Source organism: Acanthochromis polyacanthus, chromosome 21 (genome assembly GCF_021347895.1).
Source record: "Acanthochromis polyacanthus isolate Apoly-LR-REF ecotype Palm Island chromosome 21, KAUST_Apoly_ChrSc, whole genome shotgun sequence".
NCBI lineage: Eukaryota > Metazoa > Chordata > Actinopteri > Pomacentridae > Acanthochromis > Acanthochromis polyacanthus.
The window spans coordinates 28,720,687-28,734,029 of record NC_067133.1 but is presented as its reverse complement, the minus strand read 5'-3'; the positions used below and the strand labels follow the sequence as shown (position 1 = coordinate 28,734,029).

Below are 13,343 nucleotides of genomic sequence, written 5' to 3'. Positions count from 1 at the left end.
TCTGGCTAAAAGAGAAAAGAAGTAATTGAAGTTATACTTTGCAGCTTTCCACTTCTGCTCGCTGCATACCTGAGGGAAAAAGGGAGCTGAGAAAGAGAAAAGAAAGATAACACCTTTTGACAAATCCAACTCTGTATGTCACAGCTGCTCGCTGATTAAAGGACTTTCTTTTACATCTTTCCCACACTCAGTCTCCAAAAACATCCATCCATCCATCATCCATACACCACTTAATCCTCATTATCGTCCCAGGGGAGCTGGAGTCTATCCCAGCTGACTTAGAGTGAAGGATCACCTGGACAGGTAACAGTCTATGACAGGACACACACCTATGGACATATTAGAATCACCAGTTAACCTCAGCATGTTCTTGGACTGTGTGAGGAAGCTGGAGATAGATAGATAGATAGATAGATAGATAGATAGATAGATAGATAGATAGATAGATAGATAGATAGATAGATAGATAGATAGATAGATAGATAGATAGATAGATAGATAGATAGATAGATAGATAGATACTTTATTAACCCCAAGGGAAATTTAAGTGTTCAGCAGCTTACATACAACATAAAATAACAAAAAAGGCAGGTTATTAACAATTGACAGTAAAGGTTAGTATGCAAACTATTCAAGTAACACACATGCACAGGAAGAACATGCAAACTGCATGCAGAAAGGTCTCATGTCCAGGTCGGGACGCAAACCGTGGATCTTCTAGCCGTGAGGCGACAGTGCTAACCACTGAGACACTGTGCAGTCCAAAAACATGCTGAAGTTAGCTGGTGATTCTAAACTGTCTGTAGGTGTGAATGTGAGTGTGATTGTTTGTCTCTGCGTGTAGCCCTGTGACAGACTGTTACCTGTCCAGGTGAACCTTCACTCTCAGACAGCTGGGACAGACTCCAGCCCCCCGTGACTGCAATGAGGATAAAGTGTGGATAGATAATGACTGGATCTTTCCCACACATTCTTTGTGACACTCTTTACTTCATTTAATCAGTCTTTGGATGCTTGTTTTTTTCTGTCTTTCGCAAGTATTTCTCTTCCTCATGTTTGCTTGCGTGTCACATCCTCGTTCATTTTGCATTAATCTGCTGTGCGTTAAGTTAATTACAAAAACCAACAAACAGTATTTTTATGCAACTAGCATTGAATTCGCTCACTTTAATACAAATGTTTAAGTTAGATGATAAGATTCTGATGTCTCTATGATAAATATAAAGTTACAGTTAGCGGCTGGTTAGCTTAGCTTAGCATAAATATCGAAAATGGGGAACAAAATTCACAGGCAGCTCTAAAGCTCAAATATATCCAGTTGTTTAATGCATGCAAAAGCGAAATGTAAAAACAGCATTATGTGGCTGTTCAGAGCTGGACTGTTTATTGGTGATGGTGCAGAAACTTTCTGACATATAATGGTGCAAATGTTGTCATTTTACTCTCCGCACAAAAATAAACACGTGCAAATTCAGTTCTGGAAGAAGCACTCCGATACTTTACTTAAATATCAAAACAGCAACATAAAAATACTGAAAAACTAGTAGAAGGCCAGTGTGAAACTTTATATTTAAGCAAAATGTGTTAGTAGTAGCAGCAAAAAGTTAAAGAATAAAGTAAAGGCACAAAGTTCTGATATTATTTTAATAGTGAAGCATCAGTGTGTGAGCAGCATGTTACTGCTGCAGGTTTAAACTACTTTATTTTGTACACAGAAACAACAAATAAATGGAAGAGGAAGTGCTTACACATCTGTTGTAGAGACAACCTCTCCATCTGTTGGATAATTTGAACATTTGTTGAAATTAAACACTGTGAGAAGTTTAGAATAAAACAAAAATACTGGAAACCACTGGACTGGGCTTTAACAGTGCAGCTTGTGCAAAATCTTCCACTTAAATTATTCAGAATCTGTTAAATAAATACGATGGAGTACAAGATGCAGTATTTAAACCTAAATGTAGTAGAAATATGTGAATATTCAGGAAAGCACAATACTAGAGTAAAAATATTTTGTTACTTTCTACCACTTCCATTAATATCAAAGTTAGAATGAAAGCATGAAGGTGAAACCCACATATTCACTCGTCTCATAATTTGACTTTGACAGTGTAATAAATGATAGCATATTGTTCTCAGGATCCAAAGTTCTACCCGCCTAGTTTTTATTTTTACGACCACGATACTCGGGTTTTAATCATTAACAACCAGCTGTGTGCTTATACTTGACATTTCAGCGTTGTTACTCATTTATGACGGCTCTGCCATTAACAGAACATACCGGATTTAAAAAAGACAATTTCTTCAAGGAAAACGTACATTTTGCACAAAAAAATAAATTTTACATTCAGGTCTTGGGCTCAGTAAAAACAAAAAAACAATATTTAAAACCTTTTTGTTTGCAGTGATTCACACCAACTTACAGTTTTATATCATGTACACAACGGATCAAAAGTTTGGTTTCACTTAGAAATGTCCTTATTTTTGAAAGAATTTTTTTGCAATGAAGATAAAAAAGAGCAACTTTAATTAATCTACACTACCATTCAAAAGTTTAGGATCACTTAGAAATGTCCTTATTTTTGAAAGAAAAGCATTTTTTCAATGAAGATGACATTAAATGAATGATAAATCCAGTGTAGACATAGTTAATGTGGTAAATGAGTATTCTAGCTGGAAAGGGCTGATTTTTAATGGAATATCTCCATAGGGGTACAGAGGAACATTTCCAGCAACCATCACTCCTGTGTTCTCATGCTACATTGTGTTAGCTAATGGTGTTGAAAGGCTCATTGATGATTAGAAAACCCTTGTACAGTTATGTTAGCACATGGATAAAAGTGGGACTTTTCATGGAAAACATGGAACTGTCTGGGTGACCCCAAACTTCTGAACAGTAGTGTATCTTAGTTTAAATAAGCAGCAGTTCACTCTCTGCTGACACAGAACACCAGACGTATGGAGTAGATGGAGTCCAGCGTGTAGACGATAGCGTTGAAGATGGTCATGAAGGTCACCACCAGCAGTTTATCCCAGGGACAGAGCGAGCCGCAGTTACTGGGTCTCTTATTGTTGCGGAAGCTGTACAGCGGCCAGATCACCACAGCCGTCATATACATCACCGCTGCCAAAACGTTGTAGACAATCGCCAGCTTGTCAAAGGAGAATGGAAAGTGAACGGTCAGCTGTCCGAGGCTGAGCAGGCTGATGAGGAGGGCGAAGATGAAACACAGCGAGTACACAGCGACGCACCACTGCAGCCCCGGAGACCCCGAGTACTGGCCCGTCTCCAGGGACGTGAAGATGAGGCAGGCGAAGAAGGTCTCCAGCATCTTCATGATGCCAGGCAGCGTGGAGAGGAAGCCGCTGGTTTGGCCGCTCGGACGAAGGCGAGTTATGACCACCTCGCCTGCATACACCGCAAAACACACCCAGGACACCACGGAGGCACCAATGGCCCGGTGGCAGATGCTACAGGTGAAGAAGATGGGGTAGATGATGGAGGCGGACAGGCACAGGAGGCCCGCCAGCATGGCGAAGGCGGCCGTGAAGTCATCCCAGGCAAAAGGCACCTTGGTGCTGAGCGTGGTGAACTCCAGGATGAGAATGCAAAGGGTGAAGAAGAAGCAGAAGCACCAAGTGAACATGCACCACGCCCAGTACGGAGACGACACATGGCCCACTGTCGCTACCAGGATGAAGCACATGCAGGTGAGGATCGCTGCCATTATCCGCATGATGCCCACCGGCTGGGTGACGGAGTGCAAATCCACATGGACCATGGTTGGACCGGAGGAGTCTGTCTGACCCAAATGAAAACAAACAGTTCTGCACCGTGGTCAGTGCGTCCCTCTGCACAGCGAGGCCTTGACGTTCAGACCCGGTCCTGTAATGAAGAAATCCATGAAGACAAAAGCAAGAACAGGTGTGTTCTTGGAAAGTGAAACTTGGGTGTGGTGGTGGATGTTCAAACAGAGCATCCTGGCCTTATCTGTGCTGTTTATGGGCCCCGTCCTGCTCCGCTGATTGGACACTGGTTGGGTGTTATGTTTGATACAAACTGGACTCTGGTCCTCAGCACAAACCCAAATATAGAAACAGCGATAGCATGTTGGTCCTATCATAAGGACAGAGGGAGGAATAAAGATCACTATTATGGAATGAACATGACTAAATGAGTTTTGTTGAGCCAGAAAAAGGTCTAAGAAACTACAGAACGATGTTTGAGTGTATTTGCTTCAGCACCGTGGTCATTTTTCAAAACGTCAAGATTTGAATTAAACACGACAAAAAGTAAAATCAATGTAAATCCTAAATATTAGCAATATTTACCAAAAAAAGAAAGAAAAATCATTGTTCCACAAGCAGCTATGTAACAGATGAGGAATTTGCAAATATTTGTCCTTTTCTGCTCGAGTCTCCCTCAGTCAATATGTCAGTTTTTTCTGTGTGTTTTTCCTCTGTTTACCTAATTCTTATAATTAACTCTTCACATTTCCTTCTAGTGGGACTCTGTGGAGTTAACGTCTTCCAGAACTGGTCAAAGGTTATGTAACAGCCGAGTTTATTCAAGGTTGCCATGGATATAATTAAGATAAGCAAAGCAGGATTTAATCTTGGATAATAACTACCTGCTTTTGTTATACGGTTAGAAGAGGATTAAACATACAAACATGTGAACTGTCTCTGTCATCTGTCATTTCATACAATCCAAAAATGTGGAATTACAGGGGAGTGAATGTAATTTTGTAAGAGGTTTATCTTAAATTTGAATATTAATAAATCAAATAAAATAGTGCAGTCACTCTGCTAGGATAGCAACTTTTCATTTTCATTTTCTTTTTATTTGAAAAATAGCTAATTGCACTATTTGGCACTTTGATTTAATTATTTGGTAGAAGTGCCTTTTTCAGTGACATCCTCACATCATCAGGGAGTTTCTATGTTCAGTAACATCCAGCAGTTCCTTCAGATGTTCCTCTACTCGTCTCAGCTCAATGCATACGTTTTTAAATGTGAACACGCTTTGGCTACTTGAGTCTGCGTTGTAAAGAAAATGGGAGTGGAGTTTTCACATCCTATAGCTGCTGCACACTTTGACACACCTCAGCAAACATCATTTATTTCACCCTTAAGGAGGATTCACTCAGTCATGATTGTAAATTGTTCTCGATGTGACAAAACAACCACTCTGTGAAACCCATGGCGATGAAAACATGCACACAAACCTCACTGTTATGGAATTTTATTAATATTTCACATGAGAACAACAAGCATCTGCACCACATTTATCAAAATAAGAGAAGTAATAAAGCTCTGATTGAAATCATAGAGGAAGTAAAAGAACAAAGAAGGAGAATGGAGTTCCTCCTCTGAATTTAAGCTAAAATCTATCACTTCAAAAGTTTGGACTCACCAGACATTTTTGTGTTTTCCATGAAAATTCACACTTTTATTCACAGGCTAACATAATTACAGAAGAATAAAAATAAGGACATTTCTAAGAGACCCTGCCAGTGATGTAGAAGCTTCTTTTAGTCAACAAGTGCGTGTTCGGATTGTCATGACAACAAACTGTATGTGATATAAATACTGTTGTTCAAGATGACTTTTTATTCAGCTATGTACGGCTGACGAAGAAGACCAGCCTGAAAGAGTAAACCGTGTCCACGATGTAAGCAATGAGGTTGAGGTAGGTCATGATAGTGACGACAATTGATAAATCCCAACCACAGACGACATTCGGTAGATCACAGATGCTCGGCCTGGATCTGTTCCTGAAGCTGTACAGCGGCCAAATGACCGCGGCGGTGGCGTACATCAGCACCGCCAGCACGTTGCAGACAATCAGCACTTTGTCAAATGGCGCAGGAAAGAGCGTCAGCAGGCGGCAGATGGTAAAAATGATGACAAGGATGGCAAAAATGAAGCAAATGGAGTAGACGGCCACACACCACTTTAGCCCTGCGAATAGAGCGTAGCCGGTGTAGTCCAAACAGATGAAGATGATGCAGGCCACAAAGGCTTCCAGAACTTTGAGGAGACCCGGGACGGTGGAAAGAAACCCGCTGATTTCTCCAGGCTTGGCTCGGGTAAAGATAACCTCTGAGAGGTAAACGATCCAGCAAAGCCAGGAAGTGACGGAGGCACCGATTTGTCTGCCGCATAGCTGGCAAGCGTAGAATCTGGGATAGACGATGGACGCTACCAGCACCTGGACGACAGGAAGGTTGAAAGTTAGCGTGAAATCATCTTTTCCTTAACGTCACAGAGTCCAGCGTAGCACCGACGCTATGACTGCATATTCATTTTGGATTGGTGGTAGATTTGAAACCATCATTATTTTTGTGAACATTTCACACATTCATCAGGTCTCAAAGCTCTTTTTGGTTACAGTGATGGGTTCATAAAGACACACAATAAAGTGCACATAACAAGCATCTTTAGAAACAACACCATGGGGTATTGTGCAGCTATTTACAAATGTGAGGGACATAGCTATGCAATTTCTGTATTTAGAAATACACTACCAGTCAAAAGTTTGGATACACCTTCTCATTCAATGGTTTTTATTTAATTATTTTGTATATTGCAGATTAATACTGAGGACATCAAAACTGTAAAAGAATACATACGGCATTATGTTGTAAACAACGAAATGTGAGTCATCAGTATTAATTTACAGTGTAGAAAATAATACAAGTAAATAAAAAGCATTGAATGAGAATGTGTGTCCAAACGTTTGACTGAAAGTGTATATGTGGAAAAAACTAAAACAATTTTTCTCAGGTTTATCGCACTTTTAAGCAATTTATTGTAGTAGTTAAGACAGAAATCAATACATATTATTAAAACTTGGAATATAAGAGTTATATTGATGTAAAGCAAATAAAAATACTCTTAAAAATTCCACTGCAGTACATACAAATGTAAGAATATGAATAGAATGGTAGGTCTTAAAGCTTTAAGGTCCTCTCGAGTAGTTCGTTCACTCATTTGGGAAGATACAGCTATGAAAGAAAGAGATTGTCTGAAAGTAGAAAACTCACCCTTCCAATCATATAAATCTAAAAAACCAGAGCAATTTGTTTGCAAACTCATCAATGAATTAATTTTTTTGGTTAAATGTCTCATCTACCTCATTTTATCAGGATCAGACTCATTCTTTGGACTGTTTTCCATCAGTCAGTTTGTCCTCTTGGTCAGCAGTAACAGCTAGCTAAATATCTAGCTTCTACTGCTGAGAAAAAGATCACATTAGCATGGATTAGCAACCCTGTTACTGTGATTAGAGTAGGGTTAGCAAACAACACAGAAAACATGGAATAAAAATGCTACCATTGATGTGGAAGCTGAGACAATCAAGCCTTTGATAGTTTATTGCCTATTATTGATCAATATGGAGCAGAAAATTGTTAAAGAGAAGGTTAATTTTTGAAAAATGACCCATGCATAGACAAAGATCAGGGTTAAGTGGATGTACACACCATTAGGCTGGCCAACATGGCAAAAGCGGCTGTGAAGTCATTCCAGGAGATGGGCAGCTTTGCACTGAGAGAGGTGAATTCCAGCACGATTATGAGTATGGTGACACAGAAGCAGAAGCACCAGGTGAACATGCAGTATGTCCAGAAGGATTCGGTGGTGTGGAACACCGATGCCACCAAGCTGAAGGAGATGCAGGTCAGGACCACCGCCAATATCCGCAAAACGCCCACCGGCGTCGTCACTGCCTTCAGGTCCAGGGTGACCATCCTGACTGCGATCCTGGGCTCAGTGGTTGGAAGTCAGAAGTAATTCGCTTCTTTGCTCTCACCTTTTGATTTTATATGTTTGTTCTGTGGTTTTCTGAGCAGCTCTTTGGCTTTGGTCGTTTATCCTCAAATGTGGAAGCGTGGTTGCTCCCTCGTAGCCTCTGTATCAGAGCTTCTTCACATTGCTTTCATCACATTTTCCATGCGCAATTGCGTAACAGAATGATGTGGAGTGTCTCTTGATGGGTGCAGCTGTCTGTTGGTTAATTGCACTCCTTATCAGTAATTTCTGGGAGGCTTGGTCAATGGAAGCATTCTGACATGAGTGCAGAGGTTAGGTATTACAGGAACTACAGCTCTGACACAGTATTTACACACTGTGTTTGCTCACTTAGCGGCTCAATATCTAAAACCTGTAAATGTGTTACACAAGCAGACACGACAGAGGAAACAAGTGTGATTAATAGAAGGGCAAGGTGAAGTAGGAGCAGAGACCGTTGCTGGAAATGTTCCTCTGTAGCCCTGTGTCGATATTCCATTAATCATCAGCCATTTCCAACTAGAATAGTCATTTACCACATTAAAGTTGCTCTAAAATGAGTTGAAGATGCTCTATATTAACTAAAGCTGCCCCATATGAGTTAAAGTTGATATTATTGAAGTTGCTCTATATTAGTTAAGGTTGCTCTAAAATGAGTTGACATTGCTCTAAAAGAGTTAAAGTTGACTTTCACTACCATTCAAAAGTGTACGCTAGAATTACGCTATGTTAAAAGATAATGTTTGTCCCTTGGTGAAAAATCAAAAGCAGGTGTGAGATGCATTTCCAAACAATTTCTGCACAACAACTGCAAAAGTGTGTCTGACATTTATGATTTATTTAACTTTAAATGTGACATAGTGCAAAAGAATCGAGTGAGTGGTCAGTGAAGTAAACCAACATCCTGTAAGACCGCTGTAACTGCTGACAAACACATTAAAAGCTTGGATAATGCGCGTCATTTTGGTGTATTTTTGTGTTGATAATATGGTTCCTGCACTTTGAGACAAACACAAAAGATAATGCTGACTTATATTAAAGCTTGAAACTGTTCTTTCAGGTGGGACTCAGTCTTTCAATGTATGAGAAAACATTCTGTATTATTTAAAGACATTTTGCTGCATGAAATTCAGATGTTTCTTGAGATTTGTGTGGCATTATATTTTATGAGAGAGAGAAAAAACTTCCAAATGAAGTCAGTTGAAAGTTGTGTAAATGCCGAACATAATCAGTGAACAAAACAAGGAGATTAACTTGTACTGCTTCTCCACAGCTGCGATCATAACAAACTGTTTTCCTTTGGACATTGCTTCTGTGTCAGCTGGTATGTTCACTATTTCCGTTTTCTGTCTTCTTTGAGGAAATAAAACATCTTGTAAAAGTAAATACTTGCTTCTATAATTGGTTCCAATAGTTGTCGGTGCTGGTTAAAATCAGATGAATAGCGATATTTGACATTATTTATAAACAAACTGATAAGATAGGATTTCTAGGCATAGCCCTCAAACCACAAAGGAAACAGTAAATTACTTTCATTGTTATTTCAACTGCCACACTCCCTGATGTTTACGCAGAGAACACAGATTACACTAAACTTGGCCCTGCAGGAAAGTTCTCACGAAACTACACTACCAATCAAAAGTTTGGGGTCACTTCGAAATGTCTTTATTTTTGAAAGAAAAGCACTTTTTTTCAATGAAGATAACATTAAATGAATGATAAATCCAGTGTAGACATTGCTTTTTTTTTTTTGTTGGAAAAGACCAATCTTTATTTACGAAATCAAATAACTTGCCTACTGTGCACTGAAAAAAAAACAAACTAGATCACAAGACGTTGTACTGTACCTAAAACATACTATTCCTTAGCTTGTCTAAGATATGTTTCAGAATAATCTAAGAATGCAGCAATTATAAAACAGTGATTTTTAATATGTGAAAATTCGTTGATGAACCTGAGCCATTTCAAAGAAAATGGATTTTTCTCAGTATGACTGGTCTTGCTTTTAATCCCATTAAACTCACCTCACTTTGAATACATTCTTTTCTATTCTAAATAAAAAAATTTTTTTCCCCAAACATTTTATTGGGTTTTAACACATAAATGAAAACACAACATACATGACAAAGATGAGTAGTATGAGCAAAATACAGACTGTAAGAAATCACACATGACTACACAGTAGAAAATTGTATCCCCACAACACTGAGGCAAGACGCCACCAATAGAAAGAGGAAGCCCACATTAGAGGAGGAGGAGGGAGTTAAATAGATCAGAGCACGATGGAGGGTCCTATGAATTCTAGGAGAGAAAAGCAGGGCGCCAGTCCACCTCATGGTAACCTTTACGTATTAGATCTGCTGTATAATCTGGGAGGTGGTTGAGAAAGCGTCCCCACAATCTGTCAAAAGACTTTCCATCCTCCTTTAAAACTGAGCTCAAACATTCCAATGGGAGAATTTTAAAGATTTCTGTATACCACTGATTAACAGATGGAGATCTGGGCTTTATCCATTGAAACAGAATACATCTTCGAGCCAATAAAGTAAGTTTGCTCAGGAGTTTTTGCTCAGCATTCGTCAATAGAATTTTATTCCTTTAGATATCGAGCAGAAATAAACCCGGATTCATTTGTACCGTTCTGCCAAAGATCAAGTTAATTTCTTTTGATATCTTTTCCCAGAATTTAAATATCAGGGGACAGCTCCAAATACAGTGTATATAAGATCCGATCTCTTTACTACACTTTCCACAGAGGGGAGACGCCTCAGGGTAAAATGAATTAAGCCATTGGGGTGTACGCTGCAATCTGTGCAGTATTCTGTACTGACTTTCTGATATATTGTTACATAAAAAGGTTTTCCCCACTGACTTCACAGCGTCTGACCATGCCTCCTCCCCAATTTCCATCCCCAAGTCCCTCTCCCACAAATGTATGACTTTGTTTATATTTAGTAAGTTGAGTGACTGCAATTTCCTGTAGGCATGTGATATGAATTTTTTCTTCAGGCGACATTGCAACAGAAAAAGGTCAATATCTGAGGCCATAGGCTGGTTTTCTGGCTTATCAAAAAGGTGAATAAAATGTCTGACCTGAAGATAACCATAAAAATGTTTAGAGGGTAGATTAAATTTGTCCTTGAGTTGTTCATAAGATAGTAGGGTATCTTCCTCAAGCAGGTCTCCGACAATCCTAACACCATGCTCATGCCAAGTTTGGAATAAACTTGATCCTAGTCCTGGAGGGAAGGCCTGGTTTTTTATGAGTGGATGTAATACAGAAGAGGAGGCCTTCCGTCTAGTAAATCTCATGATTTTCTCCCATGTTTTGATTGTATTTAATAAAACTGGGCTGTTACGTACCTCTGATGGCAGAGAGGATATTTCACTTGTCACAAGGCTAATTGGAGATAAAGAGGGGCAGTGCCAGGTATCAATATGGGCCTCATGCCTGTACTCAAGATAATACCTCAGCCAATCAGACACTATGCGTAAATGGCAAGCCCAGTTGTAGAGAGTAAAATCTGGCACTGATAGAAAATCCCTCTCCTTCGGCAATTTCAGTATTTTCAGGCTAAGACGTGCTTTTTTCCCATGCCAAATAAATTTTATGATAGCTTTATCAAGGTCAGAGAAAACTGATTTATTAATCTTCAGGGGGAGCATTTGCATTGGATATAAGATCCTTGGGAGGATGTTCATTTTTATTAAGATAACTCTACCGAGTAAAGAGAGAGGAAGGTCAAACCACCTGACCAAGTCTCTCTTGATTTCAACAAGGATAGGAAGAAAATTAAGCTTAAATAAATCCTTTAGATTACCAGATACTTTAATACCAAGATATATGAAGCCAGAGTCAGACCATTTAAAGGGAAAATTATCAACAGCACTTTTATCCCCAAAATTCCCCACTGGCAGTGCCTCAGATTTTTCATAATTGATCCTGTATCCAGAGAAGTTTCCGAAAGTATTTATGATTTTAACAAGTGCAGGAATCGAGGTTTCTGGGTGAGTTAAGAAGAGAATAACGTCGTCCGCATAAAGTGCAATCTTATGTGTCCTTCCGTTAAGGGTTACTCCAGTAATCTCAGCGGCGCACCTTATGGCCTCGGCTAGTGGTTCAATGGCTAAAGAGAACAAGAGGGGAGACAGGGGACACCTCGACCCAGGTGAAAAGCCTCAGATGCACAACCATTGATTAGTACTCTCGCCATGGGGGCGCTGTACAGCAATTTCACCCACCCAATAAATTCAGGTCCAAGATCAAACCTCTTAAGAACTTCAAAAAGGTAATCATATTCCACCCTGTCAAAAGCTTTGGCTGCATCCAATGCTACACAAAGAGTCCTTTCTTGACTACAGTGTGCATGTTGTATCGCATTTAAGAGACGTCTAACGTTTGAGAGCGAGAACCTATTTTTAATGAAACCAGTTTGGTCAGGTTTGATCAGGGCAGGTAAATGGTTGTCCAATCTCCTGGCAAGAATTTTTGACAGCAGCTTACAGTCTACTCCCATCAGACTTATCGGTCTGTAGGAAGAGCAGCAATCTGATGGCTTGTTTTTCTTTAAGATAAGTGAGATATTGGCTAAATTAAGAGTCTCAGGCAGAGTGCCCCGCTCAAAAGATTCTATGTACATCCTAGTAAGAGGATCCACAACTAATCTAGCCATTTTCTTATAAAATTCAGGGCCAAACCCATCAGGGCCAGGTGCTTTGCCACTTGGCAGGGATTTAATTGTAGCCAGAACCTCCTCTTTAGTAATAGGGCGACATAAACTGTCTCTGCTCTCTGCATCTAAAGTTGGTAAATTTATATGATCTAAAAATTTAGCCTGGTCTCTGGAGGAGTCATGACATTCTGGAGAGTATAATGTTTGGTAATAACCTTTCATAATATTAACCATGTGTTTGGTTTCAAAATGATTCACACCTCTACTGTCTTTTAATGAAGGTATCACATTAGACTCAGCCCTGCCTTTTGACAGGCGAGCTAAAAGTCTCCCTGGCTTGTTAGCAGATTCAAAGAGACGATGTTTAGCATAGAAGATTGCAGTTTCTGCTTTTTTTGTGAGAAGATTATCCAGGCTGAGCGTGCTGCCTCTAATTCTGCAAAACTGACCCAGAGAGGGAGCGCTTAAACTCCCTCTCGAGATCAGAAATCTGTGATTCCAGCACTAGTTGTTGTTTGATGAATTCCTTTCTCTTAGCTGAGGTGAATGAAATAGCGACCCCTCTTATATAGGCTTTTGCAGCCTCCCAGATTGTGGAAGCTGAGACATCAGGGGTATCGTTAACAGAGAAAAAGCAAGTCAGTTCCTCCTCCAATAGAGAGAGGAATTTTGGATTACTTAACAATGCTGGATTAAGTCGCTAGTGTCGCATTGATGGGTCAAAGTAGGGTGGCATAAGTGCTAAACTAACAGATGAGTGATCTGATTGAGTTGTAGGTTTAATGTCACAAGCACTGATTCTATCCAAAGCCTGCCTAGAAGAGAAAAAATAGTCAATTCTTGAAAGTGAATTATGTGGGTGGGAGAAGAAGGTAA

General features: G+C 39.7%; 2 protein-coding genes across 2 annotated transcripts; both read right to left on the bottom strand.

Annotated features, from left to right (window-relative positions):
• Positions 1–2,513: 2,513 nt before the first annotated feature.
• Positions 2,514–4,009, bottom strand: LOC110965618 (myeloid-associated differentiation marker-like). Its single transcript, XM_022214732.2, has one exon. It carries the CDS (start codon positions 3,780–3,782, stop codon positions 2,928–2,930), a length of 855 nt encoding a protein of 284 aa, XP_022070424.1. The 5' UTR covers positions 3,783–4,009; the 3' UTR covers positions 2,514–2,927.
• A 1,220-nt stretch (positions 4,010–5,229) lies between these two features.
• Positions 5,230–7,954, bottom strand: LOC110965616 (myeloid-associated differentiation marker homolog). Its single transcript, XM_022214730.2, has 2 exons — positions 7,488–7,954; positions 5,230–6,214 (listed from the first exon to the last, which is right to left on the bottom strand). Exons 1-2 carry the CDS (start codon positions 7,752–7,754, stop codon positions 5,621–5,623), a joined length of 861 nt encoding a protein of 286 aa, XP_022070422.2. The 5' UTR covers positions 7,755–7,954; the 3' UTR covers positions 5,230–5,620.
• Positions 7,955–13,343: the final 5,389 nt, after the last annotated feature.